This window comes from Equus caballus, chromosome 2 (genome assembly GCF_041296265.1).
Source record: "Equus caballus isolate H_3958 breed thoroughbred chromosome 2, TB-T2T, whole genome shotgun sequence".
NCBI classification, from domain to species: domain Eukaryota; kingdom Metazoa; phylum Chordata; class Mammalia; order Perissodactyla; family Equidae; genus Equus; species Equus caballus.
Genome location: NC_091685.1, coordinates 44,631,656 through 44,653,097, shown reverse-complemented (window position 1 = coordinate 44,653,097; position 21,442 = coordinate 44,631,656). Strand labels below are relative to the sequence as shown.

General features: G+C 51.4%; 1 protein-coding gene across 29 annotated transcripts in view; it reads right to left on the bottom strand.

The window, feature by feature from the left end:
* NPHP4 (nephrocystin 4) overlaps positions 1 to 21,442 on the bottom strand; it is a 128,837-nt gene that overhangs the window by 87,449 nt on the left and 19,946 nt on the right. For 18 of the 29 annotated variants that reach the window (XR_011436569.1, XM_023635897.2, XM_023635898.2 and 15 more), the window contains 6 exons: positions 19,637 to 19,809; positions 18,441 to 18,505; positions 15,509 to 15,664; positions 3,447 to 3,583; positions 1,132 to 1,313; positions 299 to 425 (listed from right to left, as the gene is read on the bottom strand). Coding sequence is in view for 28 of the 29 variants with exons in the window: in XM_023635897.2 (XP_023491665.2) it covers positions 299 to 425; positions 1,132 to 1,313; positions 3,447 to 3,583; positions 15,509 to 15,664; positions 18,441 to 18,505; positions 19,637 to 19,809 (840 nt within the window). In the remaining variant the exon portion in view is untranslated. Of the gene's footprint in view, positions 1 to 298; positions 426 to 1,131; positions 1,314 to 3,446; positions 3,584 to 15,508; positions 15,665 to 18,440; positions 18,506 to 19,636; positions 19,810 to 20,261; positions 20,550 to 21,442 lie in introns of those variants that run through there. The other 11 variants (XM_070261086.1, XM_070261085.1, XM_070261088.1 and 8 more) reach the window with 3 other exon arrangements.

Below are 21,442 nucleotides of genomic sequence, written 5' to 3'. Positions count from 1 at the left end.
TTTCAAAATAACTATCGATTTGATAATTATGAATTAATGCTATTATGATACATCCCTATTGAACTATTTATTACCACCAGCCAGCAGAATGTACTATTACCATAAAGATAGGAAATGATTATAACAAAGCTATCACTAAAACGAAGCATTTTCTAGAGTCATATTCCATGCTTGTTTTCCATATTGCTAATAATGATTACACTGCTTTTAATGAAAAAATATTAATGGCAACAATATTTATTCTTAGCGCATGGAGCCCGCGGCCAGGTGGAACCTGAAGTGATGCGATGGTTCTTACATTGCCGTCCACTCCCGAAGGACTGTTAAACACATACTCCAGCTGAAAGACGATGGCGAATGCGGGGTGACGGACCATCTCGGGGAGGCGGAGGCGGCTTCTCAAAACAAGAGCCTGGTTTCCAGAGCTAGGTCAAGAACACGAGACAGAGGCACATCAGGCGGTGGCCTCCCCTGCCCTGCACCCACCTCCATCACCGGCTCAGGCGCTGGGACACTGGGCGCTGCCGGTGTGGCGAGTCCCCCCAGCAATGCCACTGAGCTCTTCTGTGCGTTTGGCCTCCAAGGTAATCCCCAAATAGAGGGGTTTTTTAGGTACCACAACCAACACTTTTTCCAAACCGCCAGAGCTGGGTGCAGGAAGACAGAACGACAGCCAGGTCTCCAGGGACGCTCCTCCTCGAGGACCAGCCTCCGCCCAGCTTTGCACATGGCACCCCTTGGAGATGTGTCTGATTCTGATTTGGGAAGCACAGGACTGAGCAGAGTGGCAGGGCTTCCTGCCCTCCGGTTCTCCACCAAATGAGAAACTGATCACAGGGCACATCTGCAGGAAAGTGTGACAGGGTCTGCACAGACTCTCAGTGACCACAGCTGGAAGCGTCCGTGATGCTAACTCCAAAATCGTCAGAGCACAAAAACAGGGTTTTCCAACCTAGGTCTGCTGCTAATGGGCACAACTTGGCAAGAGGAAACAGAGGCACCAGTGAAGAGCCCCAGGTGGATGAGTGCACACTCACGCCCAAGTACAGCTTCATCTCCCTTTGATCCCTGGTTACATGCCCACCTCCTCGTTCCACGGGGGCCAGGACTCAGGATCCTGGGAAAAATTACCTGGCCTTCGAAGAGGACCCAACTTTCCTGCTGAAACTGGCAGAGCGTGTCAACGCCACCTCCATCTCGGGCAGCAGCACCACAACCTGGGGCCTCTGCACGAAGCCCAGCCCGTTGTGCACGCCCACACACAGGCGCCGCTCCAAGATCTCCAGGGTGCCGCCGTCCTGTGGGCTGGCCCCCTAGGAAGAGCACACGGCAGGCGGAGTAAGTGCTGGGCAGAAGGGAAGAGGGAGTGCACCAGAAAAGACCCAGCAGAGAGGTGAGCCGAGAAGGAACTGTAACAGGGGTTTCGGACATTTCCAGATCAGAAGGTGCTTGGGGAAATGAGTCCAGGCAAACGACAGACAAATAATCTGGTCAGAACTGGCTGACCTAGGGCATTTTCTAGTAGGTGAGGGTTTTCTCACACACTGTGATCTTCTCAGAGCAACACACTCCAATGCACCCCCTCAGATGCCTGAATCACCAAGCTCTCGCTCTGGGTTTCCAAGGCTAAGCTACGACTCTCAAGAGGCAGCGAACTAGCAACCAGGGACTGCGACTCCTCCAACGGGACCCAGGGCCCCACAGTGCAGGAGCCCACTGTCACCGAGGCGGGGCGGGCGATGACGGAGGCAGAGCATGTCAGGTTCCTGCACCTCTGCCTCTCTCCACACTCAGGACACTCGAGTCTCAATGGGAAGGGGCAGCACAAAGAGGGAGCATATTTAGGCAGTAAGTCATAAACCAATAAAAATGGAATCTGCCCCAAAGTGATCACTGGATATTAAAGCATTTCATCTTCACAAAAAATGTACAAGCATTGTAACAAATGGGCAAGGATAGTCCTCCAGGCTATTACTGTTTATTAAATTATGTGATCATTGCAAAGTGACCCCTGAAATTTCAAGTTTTCTTCATTGCCCATTAATCAAGCTGAATGGACCTAAATTCAGCCTATTAGTCTTTGGGAAATGAAAATAAAACAATGCAGATAACTGAGCATCTTCCAGTTGGACAGGAACAAAACTACAAAGGTAGTAAAACTACCTAATAAAGTGACTTTTATGGGAATATATAAAATTCAACAATGATACTCTTAGAGCATCTCTACCCTCATACAATCCACTCCAAGCAATAAGAAAACAGCAGGAACTACATCACGAAAATGTACGTTGCTACTTCAATCCTCTTTTCTGCTTTGTGTTTCTATCTCACATGAGACCACATTATGTGGAACTACATTTTCAAGAAAGACTAGAGAGCAAAAAAAAGGTCCATCTCGTTCATATATGTGTGTGTGATTAATAATTTGCTACCTTCCCAGACTACTAGGATGGGCACCAACTGATTGAATCATTTGTTCTCACGACAAACAAATATTAAGACCTACTATGTGCCAGCACCGTTTCATGCACATTAGGTGCAGTGGTGAACCTAACCAAGTCCCTGTCCTCCTGGTGCAAACACTCCACAGAGGCACCAGCAGCAAACCAGCAAGCAGGCAAGGAAACCAGGCGGTCTCAGAGAGGGCCAAGCACCCCAAGAAACAAAACGGGTGACACACGGGAAGAGCCAGGGGTGGGGGGAGGGGGGTGGACACAACAACGTGCCCAGGGGGGCCTGTCAGACAGTCAGGTGTGCACTGAGACCTGAGGCCTGAGAGGACCCACACAAGCACCGGACCAAGAACATACAGGAAAGCGAGCTATGTGTTCGAAGGCCCATGGTGGGGACAAGGTGCTGCCACAACTGCCAAGGTGCAGAACCCCACACACAGGCTTCCAGCTGAAGACTTTACAGGACATGTTCACACAGGCAGGCAGCACTTGACAGAGTCAGAGCAACCGCCCGTCACAGAAAACTGCTCTGATGGGATAAAATGATTGCAATTTCTAGTCATCTCCTTGGAATGAGCCAAATATCCTCAAAACGTCCTTGGTAAATGTAGACTCTTTTATGGGCTTCCCTTTGCTCATTTGGTGATTTAATTTACTTTTAAATGAGGACTGTTTTAACATATATCAAAATTAACGTTAATTAACATCTCAGGGTAACAGCACCTTCATCATCCTCAAAGCTAAGACACGGGCTGGAGCTCTGCAGGGGCTCGGCTTCCAGCAGAAACGGCCCAGCGCTGAGTCCTCTCAGATCTACTTTAAATACCAGACCAGGGACAGAAAGAGGTTAGCCACAGAAAGGGGAAAAGACAGGACCACATCACCAGGGGCTGACTGCCCACCCAGGCGGCATTAGGGGCCACAGCTTTCCCAACTCTGCTCTGAAGTTTGCATTCCACGGTTCAGACTAAGTTCTGTGACATGAGACAGTACCTCCTGGAAGTGATCACTGATAAGGAGTTCCAGAAGCTCTTCCTCAAATTTCTCAAGGGAAGGATACAGAGTGAAGAATAAATCATCCAGGTACCACGTGACAGACTTCTGAAGGCGAGGCTTTCGGAGGGCGTCACCTGAAACAAGGAGAGGGCTCACACAGATCATCCTTGGACATAAACCCCCCGGGGCGTCCAGAGGGCTCTCACCCACCTGAGGTCCCAGGCTGTGGGTGATGGGACCTCCAGGCAGAGAAGAAAGCATGAGCACACCACTCAGAACACTAAATTAGAACCCACCTCAGTTCAAGCAAACCACTAAACTGATTAAACAAATACAAATTTCATTTGCAGTCCAAATTCCACCCAATCCTCCTCCGGGAACAAATTTTATAATTCGGCAATCCAAAGAACACAGATTACAGAACGCAGAACAACATCTGTTCCCTTCAGCTCGGCTTCCCTTTATCACTTACATCCTCTCTCGCAAGAACATGGCCAAGTCTGCCTGTTCTCATCCCATTACCTTCACCCTGAACCATCTGGAAACACGCAGGAATACTCATGAGCACATTAAGGCAACAAGCAACAATACAGTCTGGGCTGGCACCACAAGAGAAAAGTCCCTGTCCTGACCAGCAAGTGCCCCCAACTGTGAGCTCCATGAGGACAGAAGGGACAGTGGCTCCTGCCATCAGGCCCAGGGTGGGCACAGAGCAGGTATCTGAAAACTCTCGGCTGTGAGAAGGGAGAACCAGGTCGTCTGGACAGCCCTTCTCCACGGGCTCAGGAGCAAAGACCGACATGGAAGGAAGAAGGCAAAGTCAGCTGCTCCAGCAAACAGACCCCACGGAGTCTGCTCCTTACGTCCCCATCATTCTGGTTCTGGTCCTCTCCGTCTCTTCCTAAATTTTATCATTACGTAAATATTTAGGTACAAGGTCTTAGATTTTAAAAGCCAACTACAAAGTTAAAAAAAGAAAACAGTGACATAAGACTCAACGCTAATAAAACTGCTGTGAAAAGAACACTGTGCTGTCCTGCCGGGAGGTAAGAAGTCAGAGCAACTGAACGGCAACTGTGTCTTTGCCGCCAACGTATCAGAGCCTTAAAAATATCCATATCTGCCTTCTGCCCCAGGAATTCCACTTTTTGAACCTATTCAGCAAAAATAATCAAAGACGGAAACAAAGCAAGAATACTCATTGGAACACTATTTATAAGAGAGAAAAATAAGGAACAACCAAGCATTCAATAATGGGAGAACATTAAGTAAACTATTGTTCATCCACATAAAATGAGAACAAAAATCATGCTGTCAAAGATTATCTAATAAGGGGAAAATATTCATGATATTGCAGGTGAAATAACATATAAACTATCTATAAGTCCATTTGATGCCAGTTTTATTTAAAAATATATGCATTCGTAGATACACATGTGTACCTGCAGGCAGTGCTCATAGATTATTTTATTTCCTTCTTTATGGTTTTCTACGTCTTCCCCATCACAAATATGCATTAGGTGTGATGACTCTGAGAAAGTTTATGTATTCCTTTCATAATTTAAAAAAAGTGTTTAAAGCAGGCCAGTTGATAAATGAGAACCAATTAAGTGCAGGCAGCATTACTCACAACAGCCAAAATGTGGAAGCGACCCAAGTGTCCATCAACAGATGACTGGGTAAGCAACATGTGGTGTATCCATACAGTGGAATACTATGCAGCCTTAAATAGGGAGGAAATTCTCACAGACGGATGAAGTTTGAAGACAGTATGTTAAGTGAAACAAGCCAATCACAAAAGGACAAATACTCTATGATTCCACTTAGATGAGGTACTTAAAGGAGTCAAATTCAGAGACAGAAAGTAGAATGGCAGTTGCCAGGGGCTGGGGGAGTCAGTGTTTAACAGGGACAGAGTTTCAGTTTTGCAAGATGAAGAGTTCTGGAGGCAGATGGTGGTGATGGTTGCACAACAGTGTGAATGTGCTTAATGCCACTGAACTACACACTTAATGGTTAAAATGGTAAATTTTATCTTACGTCTATTTTATTTTTTTAAATGCAGAAATTATATATAAAGCCCAACCTTTCACGAAATGGTCCAGTGAACGTCTGATGCACATCCTGAACTAAGATGCTCCATCAGAGAAAGAGAAGCCAGGGAGGGGAGGGGGACAAAGCCAGCGCCCTTCTGCCACATGGCCTGAGCCGCGGCAGGTGCAGAACCTCAGACTGCGTTAGCCGAAGAGACCCCTCCCCTGGCAGCAGAGGCTGTGAGGCCACGAGGCCCCTCTGGAGCTAACCGGAGAGCTTGGAAGGAAGGAGGGAGGTCCTGTGACCGTTCCCACGCCGGTCCAGGTGAGGGATGAGCTCAGCAGCAGCGAAGCGAGCAGGAGGCGAGAGTGGAGGAGATGGCAGATGAAGCAAAGGGAGGCGGAGGAAGGGAACCAGCAAGGCAGCTTGCGCTCTTTACTCTGCAGACCCCGTGTTTCCCATTAAGGAGCTGTAACTGCACTCTCCAGGGCAGGTCAGGCGTCCACGACAAGGGTAAACGTGGACGCGATCCTCTCCCAGTGACTCGGCCTTGTTGGCGTGTGGCCAGTGTCTTTCTCCACGCCTCCGAGTGGCACGACCACACACGCACGCTGCTTTACAGCACAGAGAGGCTCCTCTGCTGGTTACCAACAATCCCTCTGCTCTGAATCACAGTTAAACTGTTGGTCAACGTCAGGTAGTCCAAGTCTCTATGGGGCTCCAGGTAAGGGGCCCCATCTCCCCACCCCAGGGGGAGGTGGCAGTGGACCAAGCTCCCTGTGCTCCTGGTGAGACCCCCATCCCACACGCGGAGCCCCCCCACTCTCCTAGACTCCATCGGGCCCATCTCACCCTGCCCCCTGACCTGAGCTTCCATCACTCACCCCAGGGAGCCAGGACTCCCAGGGCTCCCACCCTCTCCTCTCCTGGCCACAAGCTGCCCCTGGGGCCACCACCCGCTGGGCGCAGGGAGGAACAGACTGGCTGCATCCAGTGCCCTCTCCCCTGACAATCCTGCGCTGGGCAGCGAAGGCACTGTGACCTCCAGACTCCAGCCCAGTCCACCTTCCCGAAGTGCGGTGAGAACACACTGGATCTTCAAACAGTGTGCACCTTCCCCTAATGTGAGTCTTGTTTTCTACAGAAACTCACAGGGAAAACTCCTCGGCCTGCCCACCACAACCTGCCCTCTCCCAAAAGCTGCTCCCATGCAGCTGGTCGGCAGACCCCTCGGAGGGTCTGTATAGGCCCCAAGTCAGAAATTGTTCAAATGTTCAAAAAGCACCAGTGACAATGAGAAGACAAACCAACCAGCCTCCTTTCTGCAGGCCGCAATGAAAAGAGAAGGAAAACCCAGAATTGATACCTTCGCCCAACACCCCGAAGGTCACAGCTAGAAGAACCACCATGTGCTCAGTGGCTGCGCACGGCACAAAGGCCAGGCTGCTCGGTATGAAAGCAGAAGCCCAAGGAAACGATGCCGTGGGAAAAGGACCCGAAAGAAAACCGAGGAGAGAGCAGCCCTGAGACAGACAGCGCCAAAGGTTAAAACTGACAGTGGTGGCAGTAAACAGGGGACAGGCCAGCTACCGGCCACCGGAACCCACAAGAGCCTCAAAGCCACGTCCAAGATCCAGTGGAGAATGACAGGCTGGGCTACGGGGCGAGGGGACAGGCTCGTCAGCCCTGCTGTGCCCATGACTTGCCCAGTGGACAGTTACCAGAGCAGGGCCCGTGGGCAGGGAGAGGGCAGCACCTGACAGCTGGGCCTGAGTTTTGCTGGGCTGACAGTACCACCTGCAGGGGGACAACGGAGAACACTTTCACAGGCCTCAGCCTGAAACAAGGGAGGGGATGGGGAGTGGTCACACAGGCTCTGGAGCCAGGGGCCCAGGTGGGAACCCAACGGTGCCTACGGCCCTGGGCCTGAAACAAGGGAGGGGAGTGGTCACACAAGCTCTGGAGCCAGGGGCCCGGGTGGGAACCCAACGCGGCCTATGGCCCTGGGCCGGGGCCTCTTGCCCAATTTCCAGACCTCAGTTTCCTCAGCCGTGAAAGAGAGGCGACTGCGCCCAGCCCAGGACACTGCTGTGGGGACCAAGACAACACTGTCCACATTATGCCCTATAAAGTGGCCACCAACACTGAATCGGTGAATACCGAACCACGGCTCCCAGGGAAAAGCTGTACAAACAGACACATACCTCACGTGGATTATAATCTCAAATCCCAACAGAGCTCATCCTGGTAGACTCCATTCTCTTTATTTGACAAGAGGAACGGGTGCAGAGTGTTAAAGGACTTGCTGCCCCACTAACAGGCGCCAGAGTCGAGACTCAATCCCATCCACGTGGCCACTCCCACTCCACCCTGCCAGCATTCAGTGTCTCCATACGAGGGCAGGGCTGACACAAGAAGCAGCATCGCCTTGCTCAGCCTCAGCTGGGAATGCGTGTGAGAGAAACTCAAGTATTTAAGCTGCTCAGCGCACACCCACGAATGGCAGGGAAAGCACTGTGAGCGCTCATTAGGGAGTGGGCAGATTCGCAAACACAGATCCACTGGTAGTGAGGAGAGAGGATGCACTGAGGGCCGTGAGCTGGAGCAGAACTGCGTCGTGCTGGGTGATGCTGGCCTTTACAGAAAAGGGGACAGCCTAGAGGTTAAGTGCAGCACGCTCCACACTGGCAGCCCAGATTTGGTTCCCAGGTGCAGACCTACACTGCTCTGTTAGCGGCCATGCTGTGCTGGCAGCCCACATACTAAACAACAGAGGAAGATTGGCATAGACGTTAGCTCAGGGCGAATCTTCCTCAGCTAAAAAAAGAAAAGAAAGAAATGGAGGGGAGGTGGAGACAGACAGACAGACAGACTGGCCCCTGTGCTACGGCTGCAGCCTATCCCAGCAGTGACCTGAACATCCTCGACGTATCCCCATTACATGCTGTGTAAAGAACATAAACCAACACAGCGGTGGACAAAGGCCATCTCCCTTAGGGACTGATTTCCCTTAGGGAAGGATCCTTTTGGTGCCACAGCTCAAGGACAACAACTCAGCAGAGGAAGCAGTCACAGGTGTCTGGAAGGTGGCTTCCCAGTGCTTCCAGAAGTGGTCCAGGCTGGGCAGGAAGCAGACTCTGCATGACCACCATGTGACAAGGTGGCCCCGGGGCCCAGAGCCACTATCAGCTACAAAAAGTCGTGACCCTGGTCTTACAAAGAGGTGAGCAAGCGAGTCCCAGGCACAGAAGTTGGATGAGGAGGAAAAACGCGCTTCGACCAGCATGACCAGACTGAGGAGCCACATCTGCAGTGGGTAGAACCTTCCAGATCCTGAAGGGCCCGGAAGGCAGGGCAGGGCTGGGTGTCATCCAGCTGGCCTCCTCCTGGCCACATCTTGTGAGAGGCGCAGGCTCTGGAGTAGAGCACCTGAGTTCCAAGCCTGGCTCAGCCAGAACCCGCTCTGCAACCTTCTGGAAGCCGAGACTGGAGACAGAGTAGCTCTCAAACAGAAGGCAGATCAGAGCTCCAGGACATGCTACTGTAGGAGGCAGCAAGCCCAGCAGATCCCAGCTCAGGTCAAGGAACAACTTCATGCTCACGCCTGCTGTGCACCTCCTAAGGTCTCGGCTCTGGGGCCTTACAGACCACCTCATGGCTCCCCAAATACACCTTTATGGGCAGGTCCTGATAATGTGCCCATTTTACAGAGGAGACAGCAACAACAGAGGCTTGGAGAGGTCCAGAAACTCGCCCTGGCTCACACCACAGCCAGGACTGGAGCCAGCACACACCGAGGTCTGTCAGCCTCCACCAGCCTTTCCCCAAACACCCTAGCATCACCCACAGAGCGGAGTTTTACCACCTGAAATTGTCTGTCATTCAATCAACTAACCAACGGCAGTGGCCAAGACAGACACGCACTGCCTCTGCAGTGGTGGCGGGTCACTCTTGGTCCTCATGCTCTGTAACCAGGTCAAGCTTTCACTCGTCTGTTGGTAAGTCTTTGGGTGGGAATGCAATTCCCAAAAACAGCACTGCTCCTACGGAAAACAAACCCCACTTCACAATGATCCACTTTCTTCTGGAACTCCCACGAATGTACTGCAGAGAAAATGGCGATTACCAGCACTTTCAACAAGCAAGGACCCCTCCCTAGTGACATCCTTTAAGGAAGCGCTTGGAAACACCTTCCAGATGCCCAAGGAGTTCTCCACTAGGTCCTAACAGAGTCCCCCGACCACAGCCACCCGGGGACACAGCTCTCCTGCCAAGGTTATTTATTTCACCAGATGCACCTCACAAAACAAAGAGAATGCTGGAATAGTGGCAGCAGAATGAACACTAAATATAGGAATGGTTTAGGCAGGGATGGAAATGAGTTTGAGCCGATCCACGTTTACTCCATGACACCTTCTTCTGCCTTTGACAACTGTGGTCAGACTCGAGGTCTGTCCTTCCTTAAACTCAACCAAGAAAGATCTATTAACCATCCACTCAGAGCTCAGCACTATCCCCTCAGCGCCCAGCAGGGAGCCTGCTGACACAGCATCTACTCAATAAATATCTGTCCAACGAATCAATGAGGAAACAAATGGATCGACGAACAAATTAATATATAAAAGGTATACCCCAAGCTACCAGCAGTGGTCTTCTCTGGGGAGTGAGACTAGAAAGGAGAACTTCTAGTTTCTACTGAATTTATTGAATAAAGATTACTTTGTCATTTTAAGCTGTCTACAGCGTCGTATAAAAAGGGCACACAAAAGACAGAGCAGGAGCCACAGCAGCCTGTCCAGTAGCTCACACGGATCGGGGGAGCCCAGCTCTTTTCCCTGTCACTCCCTCGCTGCAGCGGACAGCAATCTAGAAGATGAGCTCCCAGACTCGGGGAGGGCAGGCGTTCCTCTACACAGCCTGGGAAGAACCCCACAGCGACGTAAGGTACTCAGGCTTCGGGTGCGGAGGCCTCACTGAGACCTTGTGTGCTCTTTGTTAAAATGCAACATCAGCAGGTTGGGGCTGGGGGAAGCAGCATTTTTAACAAGCACCTCATACAATTCCTATGCAGGTAGCACAGGACCCCAGCCCAGGAAACACCAACCTAGAGGAGGCCCCTGGGTGGCAGACCAATAAGTACACACTTCAGGCAAGTGAGTTCTCCACACAGCTCTGCCGAGCTCGGGTACAAGAGATGAGGGAGCAGGGGCTGGAGCTGAGTGAGCTGGCCCCGAGACAGCCCAGCACCCAGCACAGAGCCTGGCACATCGACTCTCGAGATCCACAAGGAGGGAGACTCAGTTCTCAAGGAGCAGACAGCAGTGAGTCTAGATGAACAGGATCTGAGAGGTGATTTACAGGTGTGAGTGCCGCACAGGGCATCTGGCACTCAGCAGCTGGTGGCTGGCAAGCACAATGGTGCTGCCAAGCCACCGCACACGCTAGTTCAGCTCCACACGCCAAGCCACTGCACACGCTAGTTCAGCTCCACACGCCAAGCCACTGCACACGCTAGTTCAGCTCCACACGCCAAGCCACTGCACACGCTAGTTCAGCTCCACATGCCAAGCCACTGCACACGCTAGTTCAGCTCCACACGCCAAGCCAGTGCACACGCTAGTTCAGCTCCACACGCCAAGCCACTGCACACGCTAGTTCAGCTCCACACGCCAAGCCACTGCACACGCTAGTTCAGCTCCACACGCCAAGCCACTGCACACGCTAGTTCAGCTCCACACGCCAAGCCACTGCACACGCTAGTTCAGCTCCACACGCCAAGCCACTGCACACGCTAGTTCAGCTCCACATGCCAAGCCACTGCACACGCTAGTTCAGCTCCACATGCCAAGCCAGTGCACACGCTAGTTCAGCTCCACATGCCAAGCCACTGCACACGCTAGTTCAGCTCCACAACCCCAGCCTGCACTGACCGCCCACTGTCCAGCCCCGGCGCTGCCCAGCACAGTGCTCTGGACACCACCTTGCCACCCCTGCTAGCCAGACTTCCTGTAGTGGCTGCAACCCAGCTGGCCAGCCTTCCTCTGCCTCTCTGCCAGGTGCACGCCACTGTCACCCGCAGCACGGTTTCCAGACTCACCCTGAAGCACTGCAGCCATCCAGACCACCTCAGTGACAGCAACCTATGGACTCCAACACGAAAGACTGAGCTTTCCTCCAGGTCCCCCCAAAGGCCTCGCCCACTCCCAGAACTCCGCCAACTCTCAGCTCGCTCCTACGAGTCCCTAGCAGAGGCGTGTGGTCAGTGCTCCGTCTGCTTCAGACGCTCCTGTGGGTGTCGGCTTGGTCCAGGGGAGGGTTCTCAAGTGTATTGAGACTCTCTGCTCTCCTCCAGAGCCTAAGGGCAAAGGCATGGTGGAGACGCGGACCCAAGACTCCCTGCCCCTCCCTGAGCACCCACCAGGAGGCCTGGCTCCAGACTCCATTCAGTCCCAGCGCTGGCCGGTGGCCTTAGAGTCCAGGTCTAGAAAATGGGCTTCTGCCTTACATTTATGACAAGGCTTCCAGTGCATTTGGCTACCTTACACAAAGTTCTGTGCCCCCTCCACAGCAGCCTGGGCGACCCAAGCATTCTCCCAGGACTGGCACAGTCGGTCAGAGAGGCAGCAGCAGGAGGACAGGGCGTCTGACTGGCACTCAGATCTGTGGCCACAAGCGCAGGCCAAGGAGTCCCAGCACTGGAGGCTCACTCTAAGCAAGGGCGTGGGGACCCCTCTCCCTGCGAGAATTGGCTTTTGGGAGCCAGAGCACATGAAGCACCCGGATGTTGACGCAGCTGCTCACTGTCCAGGTCGGTCAAACAGAAGCAACTGGAAAGGTGGGAAATGAATAAAGAACAGAAGACATGCAAGAGGGAGGCTGGGTGGATATCTGAGTTGCAAATAAAAGATATTATGGAATCGGCAGCATTTGCAACACTGGAACAATTCTAAGAGCTTCCTTGTAAAAAGCCGCTCAAGGAAAAAGGCCTGCCTTTCTTCTGGGGAATGACAAAGAGCTGCCAGAATGACCAGAATTAAGAACGATCATTTCTAGTCATTCCCACGTTGAAAATTACTCTTAAAATTCAATCCTCACACAACACGACGGGAGTATGCATCCACCCGGAGGGACATGAGTAAGTCTGGTGGGCTGTGTCGACACCAGGCACTGGTTATGATGTTGAACTACCGTCTGGGGGAAACTGAGCAAAGGGGCACCGGGTGCCTCTGCTTGATTTATTAAAACCGCATGGGAATCTTACAATGACCTCAATAAAAATCTCAATTAAAAACAACTCGATCCTCCTATACTATGGAATTTTACAAGCGAACAAATATCCAAGTCCCAATATAGCATCAAAATAAAACCGAATCCTCTGCAAATTAGACAAATGAATTCCACCACTGAGGCCAGCACCGTCCCTGCCTTGGCCCTTTCAGGAATATAAACATTATCCAGCAAAAAAAGCCTTTTTCAAGAGTGAGTCACAAAAGCCCAAAAGATCCTGGGCAGAATTTATAACAGAGATAACCACTGCCAGAAAGCAGGCTTGGGGCCTGCAAGGCTGCGGTTATATTTTCACTGTGGCATCCTGCACATAAGTGGAAGGCTGAGCTAAATGGGTTTCTTTTCTCAGATGATCACCAGGGGACTTGATGAGAAGCTGTATTCCAGAACTTTCTCCCCCAGAAGAGCAAGTGCATCTCCTGCTCGAGTGAAGTCAGTGTTCCTTCCTGCCCGCCAGACTGCATTCAGGCTCTGCTTCCAGAGTCCCCGGTCATTGGTTTTTAAACAACAACAAGGGAAACTGTTGTTTATTTTTGCAATTTTACAGGCACCGCCTGTATCCATTAAGTGCCTCGGGGAGGCTGCTCAACACCACAGGGCAAACAGGAGGCCAGAGGGGCTCAGGTCTGTTCTGAAAGCGTGAGCTTTACGGATAAGGAGCTGGAATCATGCTGCTTTAATTCAGAACTCCACTCCGTAACGTGGCCCCTCTGATCCCCTAGTCTGACCTGAGATACTAAGAACCAAACTCGGGGGTCATCTGGGCACCTGAGCGCCTGTCCCCATCCCAGCAACGACACTGAAGCAGGTCCACCCACACCTGCAGGGTGTGAGTGTCTTATCTGCACTTCTACTGACACCCATTGGCAAGTCACCAAGTGATGGATGGAAACACCTCAGGCCTCAAGAACATTCTGCTTAAATACCCAGAGTCCCAGGTCAGAAAGACTTACAGAAGCTGACAACACAGGAGTGCACCTCGGTTCTTAGTATCAGCACACACCATGCAGTGCTTACAGGGCCTCCCTGACCAACGGGGTGAGGGCAGGGGGACAGGCCGCAGCCGAGGTCTCCGGGCCATGTGCAGGTTTTCATGTTCTCCTTGCTCAACCCCAACAGCATGACCGTGAGGCCTTTTCTCTGCCTCCCTATGACTCTAACCCCGCCCCGTCTCAGGAGAACGCAGGCGAACTGTATAGGGTAATGAGCCTTCCTACAGGGGTTGGGGGGACGCTTACAGCTCAGTGACCCCTGGCTGGGACCCCTCCTGATACTTGCTCCTGTTCACAGTGGATTTACCATTTCTCGTCTATCAACGTCTCTTCTCTGGGATGCTGGAGAAACAGTGACCTCATGGTCATGATGGTCACCATGCACTCATCCCAGAACCACAAGCACTCAAACAACGATGTCTGCACCCAGCGGGGACATCGTTACTGCAGACAAACACTCCCCACACTGGAGCTGAGCGTTCTGTTCTGGGCCAAACACTCAGCACGTCTCCACTGCTCACACCCAAAGCCGATCCCGCTCTCCCTGAAACGCTCAGCACGTCTCCACTGCTCACACTCAATACTGATCCTGCTCTTCCTGGAGGGGAGCGAGGAGTCAGCCCATGAGAGGTTCCAGCAGCACTGGGGGAGAAGGGCTGGTGAGGGGGTCCCTTCTCCTGGATTCCTCCAGACAACTAGACAAAAAGCCTCCAGAAGTGCCCAGAAAGAACACAAGGCCCAGGTCTTGAGGCCGTCAGCAGGATCCCAGAGCAGAGCACACCCCATGGTGATCTCAGCTGTGAAGGGGTTGACCCAAAGCCACCACTGGAGCATTAACTTCTAAACACACCAAGATAAACACACCTGGGCCTTTCACATGAATTTCAGTTTTCAAAACTAAGCCACTGCACACCCACGTTCACAGCAGCTTTATTCACAACTGTCAAAAGGTGGAACCACCCAAGAGTCCGTCAACAGGTGAATGAATAAATAAACTCTGGTCTATCTATGCAACGCAATGTTATTCGGCCTTTAATAAGGAAGGAAATTCACACATGCTGCGACGTGGAGGAACCTTAAGGACATTATGTTGTCTGAAATAAGCCAGTCACAAAAGGAAAACTGCTGTATGATTCCACTTCTCTGAGGAACCTAGAAGAGTCATAGTCACAGAGACAGAGAGAGAACGGAGGGTGCCAGGGGCTGGTGGGATGGGAGCATGGGGGTTAATGTTTGATGGGGACAGCGTCTCGGCTGGGGATGGGTGGTGTGCTGGGTGCACAACAATGAGAATGTATTCAACGCCGCTGAACTGCACACTCAAAAACGGTTAAGATGTAAGTTTTACGTTATGTCTACTTTACCACAATAAAAAAATAATAATCAAGCCACTGATGTGGTGGTACAGTGAGGGGGACAGCTAGCGACAGTGGTTTTCCTAGCCATGGTCATAAAGACAGGAACTTTGTCTTATGAAAGCATTTCCCAAGGAAAGAAGACACAAGTGACTTGAGGGATGTGAGACACTGTTCAGGAAGGGACCACAAACAGAAATGGCATTGCCCTCCTCCTCCCCCCCTCTGCCTCCTCCTCCCCTCTGTCCTCACGCCCCCCAACCAGGCTGCTTGCTGAGAGTGCCTGGCCACACCCAGCTGGCGGCGTGCACGCCGCGGAGCCCAGTTCCGGCAAGGCCTGATTATAAACTAACACGGACTCACCGGGCGGAGAGACCAGAGCAGCCCTTACCTGTCTCTCCATGAGCTGGGAGGAGGCCAGGGATCTGCTGCAGACCAGACACCAGAAGGTTCTCGGGAAGAAGGTGGAACGCAGGCTCCAGGAGCGGGTGTGGTCTCAGGGTGTACTGCAGGCAACAGCTCTCAATGAGGGTCAGGTGTTTGTTTTCTAGGGGAGAAAACACCTTATGCGAGAGCTGAAACCAAAGGCACTTTCAGTCAAACCAGCCAATAAACTGATCATCTTAGAAAGAAACACCACAAACAGGAAACATATTTTTCTAGAGAGATGGAGGAATTGCTCTGTTAGTTCAGCCAATAAGTGAAAAAGAATCAATCCTTAAAAACCATCTCTAATAAATCACAATGAAAGAGATACTTGGTTTGGGGTTTTTTTTAATTTTTATTTTTCTTTTTTTTTGGTGAGGAAGATTGGCCCTGGGCTAACATCTGTGCCCATCTTCCTCTATTTTGTATGTGGGATGCCACCACCCGGTGGCTTGATGAGTGGTGTGTAGGTCTGCACCCAGGAACCCCGGGCCACCAGAGCAGAGCACAGGAACTTAACCACTATGCCACTAGGCTGGCCCCAAGAGATACTTGTTTTTAACCCAACAAAACAAAACCTCTCCCGCTCACCTCCTCCCCCAGGGTGGTGCCGTCCAGGCTTTGTTTGGTGCCATACTCAGCGGGAGTCTGGAAGGCGCTCTGGACCAGAGGCCTGCCTCCCTGTCAGTCTCAGCAGTTGCATCCATCAAGCCCCACAAAGCAGCAGGACCAGGTCCTGGGGGCCAGTGGCCTCCAAGACAGAGCCTGTCCTCAAAGAGGGGCATTCTTCTTGGGTGACAAGTAAGACACAAACACACCAATATCCATAACACACGAGAGAATGGGATCCAAACCCCAAGAAAGGCTCAGACAAGCCACTCGAGGAAGCGGAAAAAGGGGAGGTCCTGGAGAATGTGATGACCAGGAAAAGCTCAGATAGAGAACACCAGAGAAGGTAGAGGGGACAGCATGGAGAGAAACTGGGGCACAGGAAGGGCCCTACCCCAGAGCCACAGGGCCTCAGGGTTGAGAGGGATCACAGACATGCCCTGTACACATTCCCACCAAACCGTCCATCTTGCTTGGGCTTGATTTCCTGCACTGATAGGGGCCTTACCACCTCCTAAGGCATGCTAAGTGACTTGATAAGAAAAGAGCCAATATGATCTACTGCATTCATTAGAAAAAGGAATTAATGAAAACCATATTTTTAATTCTTAACCACTCCAAACATGGGATCTCCTTACTTTAAAATTTAAAATGGCCTAAAAGGCACTTTCCCATGTGGCTGGTTGGAGAGCAAACTGGTACCACCTCTGTGGAGAGCAAACAGGAGAAATATTACAAACCTGTGAGTGCACAGGCCCTGGGACCCAGCAACTCCATTTCTGAGAATTTATCCTACAGATTCGCCTGCACACTTGCAAAAGGACGGACGTCCAGCACAGCAATGCTTCCAACCTCTATTCTTACAGAACCACTGAGTGTCCACTGTGGGGGTCCATTCAATCACAGAACAGCAAAGCAACGAAATACCACGTGACCGTAAAAAGAGAGAGGGAGCTTCTGTGGACTGACACGCAGCATTCTCCAAGACAAATCGTTAAGGGAAAAAAGCAAAGTCTGGGACGAAGAAAAGGAGGGGAGAAATCAGAACAGGGCCACACGCATTTGCTGGTACCCCTCAAGAGGCCTGGGCAGGTCCCCAAGACTGAGAGGGAGGTCACCCGTGGTGCAGGGGAGGGAGCTGAGCAGCCGGGCGGGGAGGCCCCACTCTGAGCCTTTCTATACTTCTTTGTGCTGTTTGAATTGAGCCACGTGAATGGATTACCCATTCCAGAAAAACACCCGGAAATCTTCGGAAATGCCAACTGAGAAGATGAGCATTCGGCCCGTGGCTCGTTCCTCCTCGGGCCTCCTTTCACAGTTCACACTCCCACACACACATTCCAACAGCACCCAAGAATCGTGGACATGGAGGAAATGGGGTGGCTGTGCACATGGTTTAAAGGTCCCGATTCTCAGGACACTTAGGGAGTGAAAATGCTGGCAAATTAATGATTGAATTCAATTGAGAAATAACCTAAAAGCCAATCTCCATCAACAAAATTAAGTTTCTGACTGATTGTTCCCTTACCAAAATCCATCGGGGAGAGGGGGGATGGGGTTGGTTTGACTTTTTGGCACAGGCTTTGTGGCATAGACAACATTCCCGTCATGGAATCCGGGCAACACCTCAAGAAGACAGAGTCACCCCCTCAAAGAGCTCCACCTCCAATTTGACCCCCACGCACACCCCACCGCAGTCAGCAGAGCTCTCCACCTTGGGCCTGCACATCCCTGCTGGCTGCTCGGGAGGAGGGGTCCCAGAGGCACAGCATGAAGCCCCCCTCCCCGTTCTGCTCTAAGGCAGGCCCTCACGGAAGGCGGGAGCCCAGTAATACCACAACACGGCAGGTGTTCCTGCACACCCTTCCTCTTGAGTTAGGGGCAGCCGGAAGGCCTTGCACACTGGATAAAATCAACGGACTTCACAAAGGTTTCCTGTGACAGCTGGGGGCCAGAGATGGACAGCAGCTACTCCATCTGGCAAGCAAAGCTGCTATCCTAGGGGCAAGCAGGGCAACAGCCCTCCCGGCAGGTGGCTTCCAAGGGGCCAAACCTCTCCCATGGTCATCCTCACAAAGCAATGCCCCCTTCCAGTCTAGTGTACTTCAGTTCCTTAAATTATGTCAAAAATACTAGCCTGTGATACATTTTGCCCAAACCTACTGAATAAACTAGCTAAGCTGATAGTGGTGTAATACTCAGGGAAGTTCTAAGATGAACATGCTGCTGAGGACAGCAGCACTTTGGCAGCTGCAGCGCCTCAGGCCAGGCCAGGCCTCATCTCTTACGCTCTATGGGGTCCTGGAGACGCGGGTGCAGGAGGGCTCTCGGGGTGCCACGATACAGTCTCAACCTGCAAAACAAGCCCACGAAATGCACGTCAACTTTGCATCTTCCATGTGGTCATGAAACGCCAGCTACACTTCTCAGAAGGAAAGCATGTGAGGCCCCCAACCACCCCCACACCTTCTAGAGCTTTTAAATGCCACCAATTGCATCCTCTACAGAAAAAAAGAGATAGCAGAGGATCGCATCAGCCCCATGTCTGCAGGGGTCTTGGCCAAGCACTCCCAGCATCCGCAGAGCTGTCCCAGTGCAGCCTGAGAACCAGGGCGCTCGAAGACAAAGCCAGGGAAATTCATAAGGCTCTGAAACAGCCCAAGAAAGACAACGTTTGAGCAATTTCCATGGCTATATATCTAGGGGAGTGGTTCTCAACCCGGGATGATTTTGCCCCCAGGGGACATTCAGCGATATCTGGAAATGTTTTTGGTTGTCACAGCTGGGGATGGGAGGGTGCTTCTGGCATCTAGTTGGGGGAGGCCAGGGATGCTGCTAGACATCCTGCAGTGCACAGGATGGCCCCCACAGCAAAGCCTTATCCAGCCCAAATGTCAGTGGTGCCAAGGTTGAGAAACCCTGAGTTAGAGTGGCAAGATGAACTTCGACCTTGGCTGAAATGGTTACACACTATCTGGATGAGCCATCTTGGTTTGTCTAGCTCCTACACAGAGCCTGGCACATAGCAGATGCCCAATCGACATTTGTTGAAATGAATACCTACTGTTTACTGGGTGCCTGTTTGTGAAAAACACACGATTTAACACTTCCATGACCCTTAGGAGATGCACGTTATCCCTCCTGCACAGACGAGCTGATTCGGAGTCCAGAGTTTAAATCACTGGCCGAAACCTCACAGGATTAAGTAACAGCGCAGGACTTTAGCCCCCGTCCATCTTACATCAAATCCCACACCTATAGCCAAAGCCAGTGCCACTCCAGCCTAAAAAACAATTCTTCGACTTACTTAGAAATGGCAAACCAGTTACCCCATAGCAAAATACCTCCCACAGTCTACTGTTATGAACACACAACAACATAAGCTGACAGGTTTCAAGCTTTCTACTACAGCCGAATGATGAGCAGTTCAATCACCACAGAAGACAGTGGAAAATCCCAGGGACGGAGAAAACAGGGCAGATACCGTTTGTCCTGGGAGGCAGAGGTAGGAGATTCCGGTTTGCTGCTGAAGATCCGAAGAATTCCAAACCCACATGACAAAGCTTGGAGGGTCCCATCTCGTTTCCTGCCTTCAGTGACCACTTCTACCACAGCCACAATGTTAGGGTGGTTTAAGGACGTATGAAAATACAAGGGCTGCAAAACAAAAACAAGAAGCTAGATGGCGGCCTGAATGTTTACCACCCGCGGAGAAGGAAGCAGAAAAGGACCAGACGCACTCCCTGTTCACCCCCTCCACCATCATCACATGAACGCCACAAACACGCCATGTGGGGAACACCGCGTCCCTCCCAGGGCACCAGAGAAGGGAACAGGTGCCATAAAATAACTCCCCCAGAGCTGAGAGCGGGTGTCACGGCTTCTCATCCCAGAGCGCCTGACACCCAGGACATCAGACTACTTGCTTCTGCTCCACAACTTCCCATCTACACAAAATGCCAGCAGTCACCAGACCCTCCAGGAAAGAAAGAGGCTGCAATGGCTGTGCCCTCACCCCAGCACAGGCTGGACCACAGTTAAATAAGCCCAAAGACGTGACGAGCTCACTGCCAGCACACGCATCTGCTGGGCCTTTCTGTAATACTCACTGTACAAAACTTCAATCATAACTCGCTGATATTGACTCTAATCCCTGTTTTATGTGGAACGACAGTGAAGCTGCATCTGCACTAATTTTGTTCAAACTAAGCAGGATCCTTAGATTTCTTGGGGTGCTGTATAATAATCGCCAGTTCAGAGCCAAACTAACGTCCTTTTATGACAAAAATCGCCTTGAGGTCATTTTATTACAAGGTGTCTGGGACCTAAACCAAGTAGATGATGTACTAAGTGCTCTGACAGAGTCTTCCACCTGTAACTGCCGTTCCCCAACAGGCGGTGGGAGCCTCCAGCTCTCGCCGGGGGAGGGGCATGAGAGAGACAAGGCAGGTGGGACACCTGTCCCGGCTGAGACGACAGCACCCACTCCCCACTGCCGTTCTTCTTTCACGAGAGCCAACACAGCCGTTGTTATTTAAAACTGGTCAACGTCACAGACACAGAACAGAAACACACGTGCTGACGGGGTTTAGGCATCAAGAGCGGACAAGGGAGAGGCAACAGCCATAAATTGGGAGCTCAGGTGCAGTCCTGAGCTATGGCTCTGGACTCAGAGTGGTCCCTATCCCCAGTGTCCGTGAAGCAGAGATGCAGGGTCACCAGCTGAGCACAAAGACCACGCCCCACCAGGCAGAGCGAGGGAAGGCAGGGCCCGGCTGGGCTCCTGCATCATGATTTAAACTCGGAATAAGCCCCCATTAACGAGTCATTACCATGGTGTCACGGAGAAAACGTTTACTGTGATCACAGACTGTCAGCCCAGGATAACAGAGAGACACATTAAAACATCAGCCATGAGATATAAATCGTTATTCTATTATCTTTTATTGCAAAATGATGAAATAATGACCACTTACAGCTGACAGGTGGTTGGACCAAGAAAGAATTATGTTTCTGGTTCTGAGACTCAAGAACTGTTTTAAAAAGCCACGCTGTAAGTCGAGTTTGTCATTATCTCACCTTTTCTATCTATACGTGTGCGTACCGGTGTTCTGAACACTCCCGTTCTTCTTTTCGGCAGTGAAAGAAACACTTTAAACTCTGACGTGAAGCAACAATAATCTGGGAGCTTAGAGGTCACCTTGAGATTGCTCTGCCTGAAGGCGGTGGCACCAGCTTTGTCCCAAGTACAAATTTATGGCTGTTGCCTCTCCCTTTCGTTTACCACTGA